This window comes from Pseudoliparis swirei, chromosome 8 (genome assembly GCF_029220125.1).
Source record: "Pseudoliparis swirei isolate HS2019 ecotype Mariana Trench chromosome 8, NWPU_hadal_v1, whole genome shotgun sequence".
Lineage (NCBI taxonomy): Eukaryota > Metazoa > Chordata > Actinopteri > Perciformes > Liparidae > Pseudoliparis > Pseudoliparis swirei.
Genome location: NC_079395.1, coordinates 6285577 through 6302283, shown reverse-complemented (window position 1 = coordinate 6302283; position 16707 = coordinate 6285577). Strand labels below are relative to the sequence as shown.

At 40.0% G+C, this 16707-nt stretch overlaps 1 protein-coding gene across 1 annotated transcript; it reads left to right on the top strand.

The window, feature by feature from the left end:
- The first annotated feature begins 4121 nt into the window (after nt 1–4121).
- On the top strand, nt 4122–16215 carry rgs20 (regulator of G protein signaling 20). The gene is given in 6 exon segments (XM_056421880.1): nt 4122–4393; nt 4395–4508; nt 10975–11177; nt 11923–11997; nt 12101–12335; nt 13606–16215. Coding segments are annotated over 6 exon segments (921 nt in total). The 5' UTR covers nt 4122–4288; the 3' UTR covers nt 13795–16215.
- The last annotated feature ends 492 nt before the right edge of the window (nt 16216–16707 follow it).

Below are 16707 nucleotides of genomic sequence, written 5' to 3'. Positions count from 1 at the left end.
TAATAATAATAATAGTAATAATAATATACACATCATATTTTTATTAAAATATTTTATTAACAGTGCTGAAATAAATATGTTTCCACTAAATTTGTAAGTCTGATATTCTTTCTTATTTTTATACCCCCTAGAAACAACATATCAACACTGGAGTCCAGCCTGAAGAGGCCTGGTCACACAAGTGCCTGTGGCTCTAGTTAACTAATAATTTGAGCGTTGGATATCATTTTTCACCGTTACGTTGCTTGACTTTATAAAACCAATATTAAATAATGATTGTGTTCAGAGTAAATTACATCGTGGAAGTTTTGTTTATACTTGACTCCCTTGTTGTCTTTTTCATAATTCACTGGCCTTGCCCAAAAAAACAAGGAGGAAAAACCTCCAACATCCTGATGAGGCTACACTCAAAGAAATAACTTGTAGGATTTACTTAATAAAATCCTCGTAACAATTTGCACTAACACTAACTAAGTAACTTTTACTGTTGAAGGATTAAGTAAATCCTACTAGACAGTGTTAAGTATAACATACTTAATTTTAGAGTAAATAACCATGAAAATACTAAGTAATTGTTACTTAATTATGCTTAAACATAACTAATATTTATTTAGCTAATTAAGTAAAGTCTACTTAACTTTTTCACAAACAGAAATTTCAATGATATGAAATTATTAAGTAAAATCTATCATTTAGAGTTATGAATTAACTAAGTAGATATTATTATACTTTATAAGTTAGGATTTACTTAATAAAATCCGCACTAACACTAACTAAGTAACTTTTACTGTTGAAGGATTAAGTAAATCCTACTAGACAGTGTTAAGTATAACATACTTAATTTTAGAGTAAATAACCATAATCTATATACATCACAAATCACAGCCACAATGCAATTCAAAATATTTATTTTGTCAGCAAATAAGATTCAATTTTATAAAAACTCTTGTTTTTCTTAAATAAAAATTCAGTGTCAAGAAATTCACACTTAGGATAATAAAGAAAAATAAAATACAAATATATAAACATTTGTTTTAATCTGCAATCAAGTGACAGAACAGGTGCCGAACTTGACACAACACCAACATGAATGTTGAAACAGCTGCTGAACATTTACAGTCTGTGTACATTTATGCAACCCTGCATCACAAAAATTACGTTCCCCCAGACCTAAAATTCAATTTGCAGTTACGTTTGACTGAAATGTATTTCTCTCCAGATTACGTTTGTATTTGACGTACAAATCGTCTCTGATCAACGATCTTTGCCGTTTGTTATCTCTCTTTTCTACAATTCTGTTATGAATTGGAAAAAGCGTCCTCTAGTCTTATTTATTATTATTTTATATGTTTCGCCTGCGTATTCTGACAGCAATAAGCGTTGTAACGGATCATATGAATTGGCGTGAAGATTTACTGCTGGTGACTCTCCTTTATTTTCTTTCTTTAGGTGACAATACATTAATTAAAACTCGTAAACTATCACCACCTCATCACCACCTTAACAGAGTTAGTCCCATACGGGTCAAATCAACTATTAAACTTGTTATAAAATGCGCATCTGTCCGTAATCTACACCATAAAGTTCGCATTTTAACCTAAAACAAAGTGCGCTTCCTTTGAACCTTTCAAAATAAATGTCAGATTTATCTGTTAAGCGGAAGTAGTATAAAACGTCTATATTTATTCAAACAATACAATATAAAAGGCATACACACACACACACTGACAGAAACACATAGACACTCACATACGTACACACACACACACAGAGACACACACATACTCACACACAGACACACACACACACACAGAATGACAGACGCACACAGACACACACTGACACATACATACACACACAGGCAGAGACACACACACAAATACACAGACTGACCCTTGACCTCCCAATTGTCTCTCAGATATAACCCTCCTGCTTTATATTACATATATTATATCTTACCTAAATATAAGACTTTGAGGTCATGGGGGGAATCCCCTACAAAACCTTCACAAGAGAAAATTGTCACCGTGCCAATAACCCTTGTACGATGCTTAAAACCAGTCTTTTAGTAAATAAATCGCATCCCGCCAACATCTCCTTGCCTTCAAGGAGGATCGATCTTCTCCATCGGTGCCACGTACTATCACGATCCTGACCATGTATTGAGATGCATCACTGTCCACCTGTATATAACATACAATAAGAATTTAGACAATGGTATCAACATATTAATTAACTAACAGCTAATTAAACATTACACAAACTTTGATACAATAAAATGAATAAATAAATTTAAAAAACTTACCAGGCAGTCTTCAAATAACGCCTCCTCTTTCTCACCAAGGTACAGGATAAGGCTGTGGATAATAGTTTCTCGTTTCATCCCAATGCTTTGGTTCTGTGAATAAATAAATATGTTGTCAATACTGAACCCCTTGTTCATGCAAAATGAACTGCATACATCTGCAGAAACAGTGAAAGCAAGACTCATTTGTGGAAGCATGGAGTGTGGAGGAACATAGAAGCAACAGAGTAGGAGTAAGCCCCTGTCAACAACCACTTGAGTTAAATGTGACTACAAATAATATATCGCCACTCATCATCACTGAGAGAAAGCCCCGTCCCCTTTTACGGGCGCTGGCCAAACGTGCGTGTGCGTGTACAGCCGCACCAAAAACGTCTTGTCAAAAACCTGCCGGGCCAAACAGCGCGGTGTACCTGTGGAGCGGACCTGCGTGCGCAACCAACCGTTGATTTTGGGTTCAAGATATTTAAAAAAATAAAGGAAAGAGTACGGCGAACACCACCATCTACTCCATGAGTTGTGTCTCGATGGCGAGGCTTTCAGTTGCACTTCCGACCGAGCAGGAGTCAGTTGAGCACGGTGTTTTCTTGAAATAAAGCTTTGTTTTTTACAATATTCTACTCAAAGCCTTGTTTCTTCTCATTGTCGAGTGCTATTTAAACCGCGCCGCCCAACAAAAAGAATGTCACCAGCCGCCACTGAATGAAACCGACAGAGAACCAGACAGCAAACATGAGCTAACACAGCGCTGTCATAGCTAGCATGTTTCAGTCTTATTTCAGTATGTTCAAACAATGTACCGAGCGTTACTGACATAAAGCCGGCAGCTGTTGGAACGTCTTTCTCTCTCACACGCGTAACAAGGACCATATATTTTCAAAAACGTAGAGACGACTTACTTGTTCTAGCATGAAGCTCCTCCAACGTCTCGTCCAACGTCTCGTCTCGTCGCGTTGCCGCCTTGAATGCGAATTGCGCGCGTCGATTGTTTCAAACGCGATAGATGTTTAGATTAATTAAAATGTACTTACCTTTTTCAGTTTATGTTCAGTCATTATAAAACATGTAAACAGTATGAGAAATTGGGGAGTAACATTTACTCTTCCCGCAGAGTTAATTTATTGTATGATTAAAATGTGTAACTTTTACTTAATAAAGTCTAGTAATCAGTGAAACGTATTAATACAATGTAGAATATATACCAATTAATTAAGTATAATTTACAACACCAACAATTTATTTTTTTGAGTGTAGCAAATGAGATATCAACCACATGTGACTCCAGCCAATCAATAACAATCGACTGTGTTATCAGCAAGGGGAGAATTTAACATGGTGCCTTTGTGAGGATGACAGAGAGCTTGAAGTCACTTGATTGCTCAAAGTGAAGAGCTTTGATTGGTGTTTATCCCTGTGATTCTGTAATGAGCGACACAACCAAGTAAAGTTGTTTGAAGCTCGTCAGTAAAACACATTAGCACCACAGAGTGTATATGAATAGTGCTGCATGTACATTGCAACCATATGTTTCCTCCAAAAAGTCCAATTACCAATGTGTTTTAATCCATTCTATAGCATGGGAGGTTTCATCAAGGAGCATATACAATCACAAATGAATCCACGCCTGTCACTAGTCTTCCTCTCTTTCCATCTCACTCAGACACTAAGACCTCCTGGCTTAATTTGGCCTAAGCTGGTGAGATGCAGTAAAGCACAGAGGAATCAGGATTGCATCCACTGGGGACATTGTCCTAATCTCCTTCTGCCCTCTCCTTCGTAAACACTCTTCTCTTCGTCAGGGTCACTGTTGCTTTTCTCCCCTCTCTCTCGGTCTCTCTCTCTCTCTCTCTCTCTCTGTCTCTCTCTCTGTCTCTCTCTCTTTCTCTTCCTCACACAATGGGCTTCAGAACAGACGTGGAAAAAACATAAAGGAAAGGAGCAAGACGTGTGGATTTGTTGCGATGCCGAAGAGACTCGAGCCTCATGTGGCGACTGAGGCCTCGTGGTCGGAGCATGACATGTGCTAGAGAGGTGGGGCAGTGGGAGATCAGGCCCAGGTCTGCTCTGCGGGGGATCAGACGCACCAGGGGCCCTGATGTGGCAGCGGATCCGGGGACTGGTCCGGGCCTTACGGCATGGTGTGGGATACCCAGTGAACTACAATGACTCGGCCCCAGAGGAACAGGAGATGGTGTGCCTTGAGGTAAGGACACATTTTATTTGTTGTTGTCCCCCCGTGTCAGCATTACTGTTTTTAAATTAGAGCATCATTATCATAAATGCACTACTGATTATTATTATTATTATTATTATTATTATTTTGGAGTCAATACAGTGGAAACTCACCAATCAGTCAAGTAAAACTACTTTATTTCAGAAATGTTTTGTCACATCACAAATCAATATTTTTCTTGTTATTTGTTGCAGTAAAAAGCAGCAATAAATAACAAATACCTGTCGCTGAAGTATTCTCTCCAAATTTGTAAGTTAATAAACATGTGAGGTTCAGAGTAGCAAAACATTCCCAATAATATCTCTCAAATTATATGTGTTTCTTATTGTTAATTACCTGCAGTTGGTGGCATCCTTAATACTCTAGTTTATTGTTGTTGTTGTTGTTATTGTAACTAGATTGCTATTTTCTGATCATCTGCAGCTTCCTTTGCTTCTTGCCAATCTTCTATTTAGGGAAGTACTTCCCATCTGTCCCATCTGTCCCAGTGTCCCAGTGTCCTAGTGTCTCATGTCCCAGTGTCTCATGTCCTAGTGTCCTAGTGTCCCAGTGTCCTAGTGTCCCAGTGTCCTAGTGTCCTAGTGTCCCAGTGTCCTAGTGTCCCAGTGTCCTAGTGTCCCAGTGTCCCAGTAAGCTGTTCCAGAGAGACAGCATGGACTCTGCAGCTGGCCCACTGGCCATTGCTAATGTTTTTATTTCCACCCATGCTTTTCCTGCTTTGGAATCTCCATAAAAATATGTTATATACCGGTCAATGTTTAGATTTTGGGATATTTTGCATCCATAACTTCTTCTCACTTTGTCTCTGTTAGACTTGTTGCAAGAAAAACAACAAAATACAAAATACACATTTCAGAGTTAATTCTACAACACGTAGTTAATTTTCATACGTAGTTTTCTACAAAATTCCCCAAAGGTTAGTATTAATGCCTAATTAGCCTTTTTAAACACAACATTTTAGACAGCGTGTAACACAAAATAGAATATTGCCTGAATGTATGTAATCAACTGGGCATTTCATTGTGATATTTATTCGTACAAATGTTTCCCATATCCACCTGTAGCGTCTCCCCTTCAGTAGTTTAGCACTTCTTTGATAGATAAACAATGGACAGCTAACAGGAGAAGGAACATTGTTGTGGGACAATTGTCCCCCCCAGACCCAAACCAGTTACATTGCCACCGACCTTTTTCACTGCGGACATTTTGAATTGTTCCCTGTAAGAAAATGCTCATGTGTTATTAATAACCCTAACGATGGCTGCAGTCCATTGATCTCAGGGTTTGAGGGTTTCTGGTGTTATGAATACTGGTTTAATGTCGCAGAGTAGAAGCCACCGTGTTAATGCTATTGTTTACACTTTGTACTGCTACAACGACTTGAGCTTACACTGAATCCTGTTTTCCACACATACACAATATACAATATATCCCTCACTATCCCATTAATAATAATTCACACAGAGCTTTCAATCAAAAAGGGATGTGATTGGCCATGCAGTCAGTTCACACGAGTATGCCCTATTTGGCATATACCATGTATTGTGTTATACCATTTATATACAGTATATATATACATATACATTTATCCAAGCTCAAGCTTTTTAAGAGGTTATTTTAGATAACTTTTAATAGCGGTAATAAAAGTCAACTCTGCATTAAATGATTCCCATTAAATCCGATTCCGTAATTATGCCCCAACGGTGATTTCATGACTTATATGATTCCTTTCATTCGTTATTATAGAGTCCAGGTAATTACAGAAATGAAAACTGCCGTTCCTGATAAGGATCATGCCTCTTAACCTTCAGAGTTGTTGCCAGTTGAGCAAAGAGAGGTGTCTCTCAACTTGGTGACTGTCTCAAGAGCTCCTGCACATTTTACGCAGAGCGTCGTATTGTCAGTGTGCGCATGTTATTGAAATGATACAAGTTGATATCAGATCAGGGATGGTATTTTGAACTCAGCTAATTGTCCATTCAGGTTTTGTCCTCTGTGTTTATTGTGTATTTCTTTTTTTTCTTTCATGGTTGCAAAAGGACTATTCTCTCGAGGGACAATAAGTAAAATGTTACATCACATAGCAGTACAATAACATTCAATTCCTGGGACATTAATATTGATGACTTTCAAGAGAAAGGTCAGATAGAATCACAGGAAGCTCCGACAATGTTTTCTCCTGCAAGGCTTTGAAATGTGTTTAAATGAGGCCAATAGAATTGTGTTGACCCCTAACTGATGGTGGTAATTTGGACAGTCTGTATGGAGACGTATCGCCTAGAGTTTGATAATTTGATGTTAAAGTTAAAAAAAAGCAAAAGAACAGATGACTGTGTAACTTAGTTACCAGGATGAAGACACTGGTTGTGTTTTCTTAAATTGAGCCATTAACAGTGCAAAGAACCACTTGATGAACACACCTGGGGGAAATTCATTAGAAAAACAGAAGTTGAAAAATCAAATGCAGGGTGGGTGCCCTCTTTGTCGCAGGGATCACAAGACATATCTTCACCTTCAAAATGCTCACAGATGCCGTGCATGATCCCTTGAGGTGTTCATCTCCGGCGCATATTGAGCTCCGGTGATCAAATCTACAGTAAATTATACTTTCCTCAAAGCTCCGCAATGCTTTGAATCATCTTAATCACTTGCTGAAAAGATTGTATTCATCCTCGTCCCCCAGTTTTGTTGCCCACTCCTCCGTGTGACCTTGTGTATTCAGACTGCCTCCTCCAATTGGCATTGTGCTCTCAGAGGGAAAAGTCTGTGTGTTCGTCAAAATCACCGCAGTGTAAAGTCTTTTGTTGCTTGTGCGTCCGCGTGTGTATGTGTGTGTGTGTGTGTGTGTGTATATATCAATCTCTCATGGCTATTTGTGGGTCTGTGTTACATAATATGAGCACAGGGGAAGGTGTTAAATGAAGTGTTGTGGAGAAAGTCACATGTTCATATCTCTGGAGGGTAACAAAGATGTGTGGATGCTAAGGGCATGCCCCAGTTCAGCACAGTAATGAATCTGGACAGGAAAGAAATCCCTTCTTTCCCTTTTTTTGGGATAACATAACAACACAGATGAATGCCTAATCCGTAAATGTTCCAATAGGCTGTATCGTGGAGCAGCACCAGGTCTGTGTGAACACTGTAAGAACAGTTCTCTCAGTTTTGTATTTCAGGCGCTCACATTTTGCAGCACTTCCCATTACAATGTGGAGTGGGTGACATTCATTTCCATGGCAAAGAGAATCTTAACAACCAAATCTGACCCAGGCAGCACAGATATATTGGTGTAAATGAAACAGATCATTAGATCAAATGCTGTATGTTGTACTACATATTTGCAGAATACGCAGAGTGCCATCTGGTGTTTGTACAAAGAAAAACCTGATGTGCACCTCTACATTAATAAAGGCGTCTTGCATTGAAAGATATGTGCGAAAAACAAATCTACATCCCACGATCTCCAGCATGATTACACGTCAAATAGTAAATACTCACACAAGCAAGTCAAATATTAGGGATCCTTATCAAAGAGATCCTACCATGCAAACATTGCCGTGCCTTTCATTAATTCATACGACCGTCGAGAATCTATGACTCAGTCAGTGCGCATGGAGAACATCATGTTAGTGCTGCAGTTCGAGCTACCTTCAGATGGCAGTGTTGTCTTCTACATCAGACCTCTGCTGTAGATTACAGGCACAGAGGAGCTTTAGACTAAAGGACGGAATGCTTAAATGCAATGCACCTCTTGCCAGGAGCAATGGCAACCTGTCCCTTTAACAGGGACAGCACGGATAAACAGCGTTGCATATAAGAAGCAATGCAACCTAATGTCTATTAACTTCTAAACTGCAGCTGCCATCCTTGAGTAGTCTATTAAATTCAGGTTAAAACAACTTTTTTTATTTTGATCTTTTATTCATTCTCTAATGTGCACCCGCTGCTGTGATCCTGAAATTTCCCCACTGTGGGACTAATAAAGGAATATCTAATCTAAAAAAAAATCGAATCTATATAGATACTACACAGATGCAGGATAAAAACAACACAACAAAAACGCATGTAAATGCAGACATGCGTATGTATGTGTGTGTAGTGTGCAAGTCTGTGTATGCATTGACGGAAAGGTTGTGTGTATGAGTGTGGGTGTGATTATGCAGTATGAGAGTGTATGTGACGAGGGGATTAAAAGTCACACAGTGTTTACAAAATGATATAGAACTACAAACAGTGTGGTGCACTCGATTGCATAGATCAGCTATGTGTAAGCACGCAGCTCACAGTAGAAATATAAGCATAAACTTTCCCCAAAGGATGTAACATTGGCTGTTAAAGTCATGCTATCCTTCAGGGAGGTTTATTTAAAAAAGAAATGCTGCAGTCCATCAGCTGCTGACTGTTTCAGAACCATAGACAGCGACTTCAGGCGAAGGCTCACAGGCGCATGTGCCAACGAAATGAAGTCCTTTGGTGGGATTGGGGGGGGGGGGGGGGGATAGGGGGTTACATTTCTGGATATTTGGGCTTTTGTAAATACAATAAAAAAATAAAAAGCTCAAGGGAAGTTTATGGGTGTTTGTTGGACTGGTGAGTTAGTTTGTAAAGCTTCACGTTTGTCCATTTGCTTTACTGTAAACTGACATAATGTCTCGCATAGCTCGTTCCTAGAGTCCATCCAAGGCAGGGTAAAGGACCTGTACTGTTAAAAAAACAGTGCCACACTGTCGGGGTTTATACGCTCTTGACTGGGCTACTATGAGCTGGAGAGAAGACGCATGCGTACTGACTTGAAGCAGCCGGTCGGGGGAAAAAGCCTTATGTGCCATCGGATGTAATCAAGGCAAAGAATTACCTCTTCTCGCTGTGCATACATGGTGAAATTGTAAGTACTGGTGGCAAACCGATGTATCATTGCACGGACATTTCGCACGCGGAGTATTTAAGGCAGTTTCCCGGTATTTTAAATGTCACTATCTTGCTGTACAGTGGGCTTTTAACAGATCTAGGCAGTGTCTTTTTGGTGGTTGTCCAGGGCGCAGAAGCTCTACGGTTCTTCTTCGTGGTGGCACTTTCCATTGATGTGTTGCGCGAGTTGCTATTGCAATGGTTTCCGCTGATAAAATCGCTCAGGAACCATTACATCCCAGCGTCGTTCACATTTCTGCTACGGTAAGATATGAGAATAGCGGTTTTATTTGGTGTTATCATGATTTTTGGATCCCTCTGAATGGATACGACCCCCCCCCCCTCCCACCCCCCCCCCATTTCATCGTCTATAATCAAGCCAAAGCGTATATTGCAAATGTGTCCGCTTTTGAAGTACCCGACACCTATAACGCGTAAAATACGCCATTTGGCAACAAAAAAATGCACGAACTATGCAGCAGAAGCCTGCTCTGAATCTGAGTGGAACCGCGCGCGCGGATCCATTTTAGAAATGGCCAAATGGTATTGTATGCACTGAAAGGCTGTGATAGAGCGATGCTGCGGTTATAGATTTGCAAGCTGCGCCTTCGCCCCCCCCCCCCCTCCTATGTACCGAATCTCCTGACATTTTTTTTATTTTTTTATTTTTTTTAAAGCATCGTTTCTTGTGTCAGGTAGTAGCTGGATGATGCCGTGTGTTGGAAGAGACAGCTTTGTTACATAAATGTTCTGACAGGATTTGGCAGCGTCTGACCTGGTGATGATGACACATTCGTTAAAACCAGACAAGAAGTCATTCTGTGAGAATAACCGGTCTGTATCTATAGGCCGACACATTCGAAGAGATTAGGTTGAAAAAGCTATAGTCACAGCTATACACCATTTTTAGATTTTAGCACAGTAATTTCCCATGGACATGATGAGTGTAGCCTCAGGGTGCATGGCAAAGTGACAGCTGACAAGTAAGAATCTAAAAACACATTTGCATTATTTTCACGTGTATTTAATTCATCGCTCCAGCCCAGTGAGCATTGCAGATCTTTGAATGCACTGCTTTGACACTATTGGATTATGAACACTGAACATTGTCAACAATCCATCCCTTTTACCCATGCAATTGGAGGGTATAAGGGCACATGCAGTCAGTTTCAGGGGCTGACATGTGTATCGGTGCCAAATCAACTTCCCCCTGAATAGATCAGACGGCATTCAAAACTCTGGGCATGCCAGCACATGCTCCTGCCAGAGAGCACCAGCAGCATTCATACAGTAACACATACTACAGGTGGCAACTGATGAGTGAATGAAATCAATCTAATTGATGTGATAAAATGGATGTCACACTGGACTTGGGTCTCATAGTGCTGGCCCCACCATCTGTATTGCACTGACACTGGTTTTTATGTTACATTGCAGGTCGAGACCGTTTCTGACCACAATATATGATATCAGTTCAATACAATTCCTGACATCTAAAATACTAAACTCAGTGCCTCTCCTCTGTTTGTAGCCCATGGGAACAGAGCGGATGGAGATGCGAAAGAGGCAGATGTCGGTGCAGCAGGAGTCGGCAGCGGGGGGAACTGCACCGGCCCAGCAGGGCCAGCAGGGCCAGCCGGGCCAGCCGGGCCAGCCGGGCCAGCCGGGCCAGGCCAACCCACGGGGCTCAAATGCATGTTGCTTCTGCTGGTGCTGCTGCTGTAGCTGTTCCTGGTACGTCTTCCCCACCCGAGAAGTTGCTCGGTGTGGCGCAGCATGGCCGACATCACTGCACACAGAACAGCACAGCCGGAGCTGTCGTGTGTCTTTTGTTCTTGGTATTTCTGCATGTGATGTGTAGACGCTCATGCTGCTGCAGCCTTATGTAAACGACAGTTATCTGCTGACATCGTGAGAAAGGGGAGATCCTGGAATATGTGCAGTTCAGTAAAATGAGTGTGGATGAAATCAAATCAAATCAGACACAGTTACAAGGTAGCACAGGTACAGACAAACAGCGAAACAAAGATAATAAGCTCAACACATATGTGCAGACTTATAACTATTATATACAGCACAAGTGTTCTATAAATGTGTATATGTATAGATCATCTACATATTTATTTGATTTATCAATTCTTCAATTCTTGAAATGTTGTGTATTGCAATTTCCCAGACCAAAGACGATGCCCTTAACAGTCAAAAACCCCAAGATGTTTGATTAAATATCAAATATTTTGATTTGAGGATGTGAACCCAGCAGCGTTTTAATATGGATGCTTAAAAAATGACTGAGAGCATTTATCGATTATAAAATCAGTTGCCAATTAATTTCCCGCCAATCAACTCGTGGCGGCTTCATTTGCTCGTAAACGTTTGTTCCACTGGAATGTAAATGATAAGAATGTACAGTAAGATGGCATCATATCATATGAATAATGTATTCACTTCACTTCATCATCTGTCTTTCTCACTCAAGGAATGAAGACCGGGATGAAAGGAACCGAAAGGCTTCTCATGACGCCCATGAAGGGACCGCAGACTGTGAAGACTGGTCAGTTCATTTCACTGCGCAAAAATTCCCAAATCTACGGAGCATATTCGAGGAAATAAATGTTTGAAATCGCTCACCGCCATGTTGTCCACGCTCTCTGCAGCCCGAAGCCCACGCTGGAGGAGGTGTGCTCGTGGGGGCAGTCGTTTGACAAGCTAATGGGTTGCCCAGCGGGGAGGAACTCCTTCCGGCAATTTCTTCGCACCGAGTTCAGCGAGGAGAACATGCTCTTCTGGTTGGCCTGCGAGGAGTTCAGTAAAGACGCCAATAAGACTCCGGTCGAGGACAGGGCTCGTGTCATCTACGAGGACTACATCTCCATCCTCTCGCCCAAAGAGGTCTGACAGCTCTTGATTTCACTGTTATGAAAAAATGTGTTGATCCCAAGGGTGAAACTTCCTGATATGTGACAAATGCTCATCATTCTTCAATGTCCTCATTTCCCCTGCCTTTAAAGGAATAGTTTGACATGTTGGGAATATTTTCAAGATAGAGACAGAGCGCAATTAAGTAAAGTAGTCTTGTGTGAAGGTGATTCTTTGTGACTTTCATCTGCTTGCAAACAACAGAACGATTGCCTCTAAGATGCTCTGTGGTGCACTGCCAACCGAGTAAAGAACCCAGAACTACATTGTTATAACAATGAAAAACTGAGGCTACAGACAAAAAGACGTGAGGCATCAGCAGAAGAAGTTGAGGAGATCCTTAAACCCAATCTGCAGCAAGTAATTCATCCAAATGTCAGTTTAAGGCTTAATATATTTCTGTAAGTTACGCTAAATTACTTTGACAGCATTCAAAATGATTTATAGTGAAATGTTTATCATTATATATCCGAAAGCAATATATGTTTGAGCGTGCCTTAGCTAACGACAATAACGTGCTAACAAATAGCTAACAGTCAAGTTGTCCGATTCCGTCACCTGGTCGACCTTTGACATATTGAAATATTATGTTTTTAGCTTTCTACAAGCGTTTTGCTCTGTCTCTATTGAGATCACGATCATGTCTGTATACGGTGAGTACACAGTCGGTTTCCTTAGCTTAGCAAAAAGACTGGAAACAGAGGGAAACAGCTCGTCCGGTCATGTCCAAAAGTAACAACAATCCACCAACCAGCACTTCTAAAGCTCAATTTCTAATATCTCATAAGCGTGTTTGTTTACTCTGTTCAAAAAACAAATGATATGCTCTGCTATGCAAAGTATACATTGGTCTGTTTCTGGTTGAGTGGAGACCGCTGAACGTTACATGTCGTAGCCAAGAAAGAGCACATAAAGATTTTTTACACTTTGGTTTTTAAATGGATAAAACCAATTAAGTTGTTAATTAAAGATATTTAGAGATGCTGGTAGGTGGATTTTGTTCTCTATAGAAAGAGCCAGGCTAGCTGTGAACTCCATTTCCTGTTTCTTTGCTAAGCTAAGCTAACCGACTGACTCATAGTTGCTTCAAACATTAGAGTGGTAGACATGTTATCGTCAAACTCTTACGAAGAAAATAAGCGTATTTCTCAAAAGGTCAACTTTTTTCCTTTATAGACCGCTTGTCATTGAGAATGTGCACTTGCTGTTCCTCCGAATTCCAACCCCTGTTCTTGACTCCCAGGTGAGCCTCGACTCCCGCGTGCGTGAGTCGATCAACAGGAACATGCAGGAACCCAACCTGCAGACGTTCGAAGACGCCCAGCTGCAGATCTTCACACTAATGCAAAGAGACTCATATCCCCGCTACATGAACTCCCAAGCCTACAAAAACCTGCTCAACACTGTGTCAGAGCAGTCCCCCGAACCCTAGGGTGGTGATGACCTGTCATATTTTAACTGTATTTAAACCCCCCACCCCCCCAACCACCACCCCCCTCCTCCCCTCCCCCCACCCCCTCAACCATTATTCCCTTTTTAAAACATTTTCTTTGTATGTTCAGTGTAGGATTACATGAACCTGGCCTCGGGCCTGGCCCCTCCCAGGGATTTCAGCGCTATTGTGATCTGCACCTGACCGAAGACACTCAGGTCTTAAAACTCCCGAGGGCTCGACATCATAAGTACTGCTTACAGATCAACATAGCAAAACACTCCAAAGGAATATGAAAACATTTGGTTTCTGTTTTATTTTTTATTTCTTTTGATAGAAATAATCTATTTTATTTGTGTTCAGAGTTTTTTATGGTCTGTTCTTTTTTGTATGATTGTTTTTTTGGGGGGGGAAATAATTCCTGCTGTAGACTATATATATATATATATATAAAACTATATATATATATATATAACTATATATATATATATATAAATATATTTATGAGTTTGTAAATAGTAAAAATGGAATTGTGGGTATTTTATGTAGAAACACCTGGTTCTATTCACTGCGTATGAAAATCAAAGCTCAAGTCAAAGGCTACGTGTTAGCTCTTCTTGCAGGCAGCTTTGTGGGGTACTGGATGATTTGACCTTGGTTTGACCCTGTTTTGTTCTCTAACCTTACACTTCAATACCTGTGAAAGCGACTTGGCAACTCCAGTTCGTGTAAAAACTGCGTGGGAATGAAAAAGTGTGGTTATCAGTGAAGTTACAGAAAGTGACGATGGTGCAATTTGTTTCCATAAGAAACACAAATCAATTATGGAAGGTTATTTTTACTTTCTATACTCAGTCTTAATCACAGAAAATTGCCTATTTAAGATTTTTTTATTCAAGTGTTACTCAATGCAGACCTTTCATATAGTTTTGCCATTGTGACATACACACCGAAGTCATTCTATTTACCAGATAAAGTATTTTTTCTGTATTGATATCCATTGCCAAGACAACAAAACCAACACGTTCAAATTGTATTTAAATTCTATCGTGGAATCAACAATAACGTTCGGTCACCCTTGTAAAAATGTAGAAATTAGGGTTTATTTTATGGCTCTTTAATTTTCTAATAATTTCTGGGAAGCCAGTCTTTGTGCTAAGCTAGGCGAAGAGCCTCTAGTTATAGTTCTATATTTAGCGAAGATATATAAGAGAGGAAAAACAAAAGTTTTGGGTTTAAATGGAGCGCTAACCAGCTGCTAGCTGTCGCTTCAAATGTATCATAGACCTGAGAGTGGTATTTATTTTCTAATCTAACAAAATCGAGTAAGGTATTTCCAAAAAATATCTGCTTTAATTCTACATTTCTTTCAACTGGTAAATTAAATAAAAAATGACGTTTATCTGACGTTTTTATGAACTGGAATTATATCAACTTACTCAATTTGACCAATAGCTAGAACCTAAATACATATATAATAACTATGTGGGGAAACTTACACATTAAAGTGTAAGTTTGACATTTGTTGACAGCTGGTGGAGTCATCAGTGTTTCACCCTGCAGGATTTAGACTTTATTAACCTCACCTGCAATATGGAAGTGACGCTGGGGTCCGCCAGGTCAGCAGCGACACCAAAGCTACCATGTAAACTGTGTGGATACGTTTAACGAAGGGCATTTCCATTGACTGAAATTGGAGTTGCCAAGTATAAAATACGTTAATGTATTCTGATAGTTTTTAGTTGAATTACTTTGTTGCCTCACAAACATGTCACTCAAAGACAAGATCCTCACACGGGGAAGTGCCTTGACATTCAATTTTATGACATCTTTCTCATGGGCAACAAGTTGTTTTCACTCTTTGCCATAAGAGTGGTAACTGGAGCATGAGGCCAGGTTACTGGTAATTCTCCCTCTCTTTGGCCAAATTATCACGTTTTGTCTTGATTCCTTAGTCGTGACTACACTGGTGCATTCTGGTAGAGCTACCAAACAGTATGGCGGCGGGTGATGACAACATGTCTTTATTTGCTAAAGACAAACGAGATCAATGGATAGGGCTGTTTGATCGGAACTTCTCGCCGACCCGTGTTCTTCGCGGTGGCACTTCTACTTGTCTTAGAATAACTTTAACTTACTGTGTGCAATTTGAGCTGATGGATACACCAAGCAGATCAACCTCAAAACACAATCTAAGCCGATGGTTTGGAGCGATGCCTACAAATGTTGTTTCTTCTTCTGTTTACGATATGAAGTGTTATTTTTCGCCGAGTTTACTGAAGAATACATTTAAAAAGAAAAAAACTAATAATGTGAATGTTTACAGTATTTGGTTTCGTTTTTTCTTTCTCTGCTACTCTACAAGAAAATAATGACTTGTGGGCATTTTGATTCAGATAAAAATAAAGCACAATAATTTTACTGAGTCTGGCATGATTTGATCACAAAACCACACAACACAAACAATCAATAAAACAACAGATCAATCCAGTAGAGCCTTAAATCACTTAATCTCGTGGCACGCATCAAAGGATTTAAATATATCAGAAGATAAATAAGTTGATTTGCAGGTAACATGAGCACAATTACTCCATCATGGTGCATTTGTGTGTCCAGTAAACTATTATGTCTGCCCAAAATAGCAGATCACGACAACAACGTTTTGGGCATTGAACTCTAATTTTCAGTTTGGGTCACGATCTGAAAACGCACATCACTTTGTCTTATTGCATTGATAATACATGCTTTTTCATATTTTATAAAAATTGCTTTAAAAAATAAATTAGACCCAAAAAAACATGTTGCACACAGCGTAACATTATATTAAATGTATGACCTTGTACAACTGATCTGGGTTCAGTTTGTGTGAGGGTAAAGCCGCACAACTGCTCGTCAACATGGAGTGTTTGCACC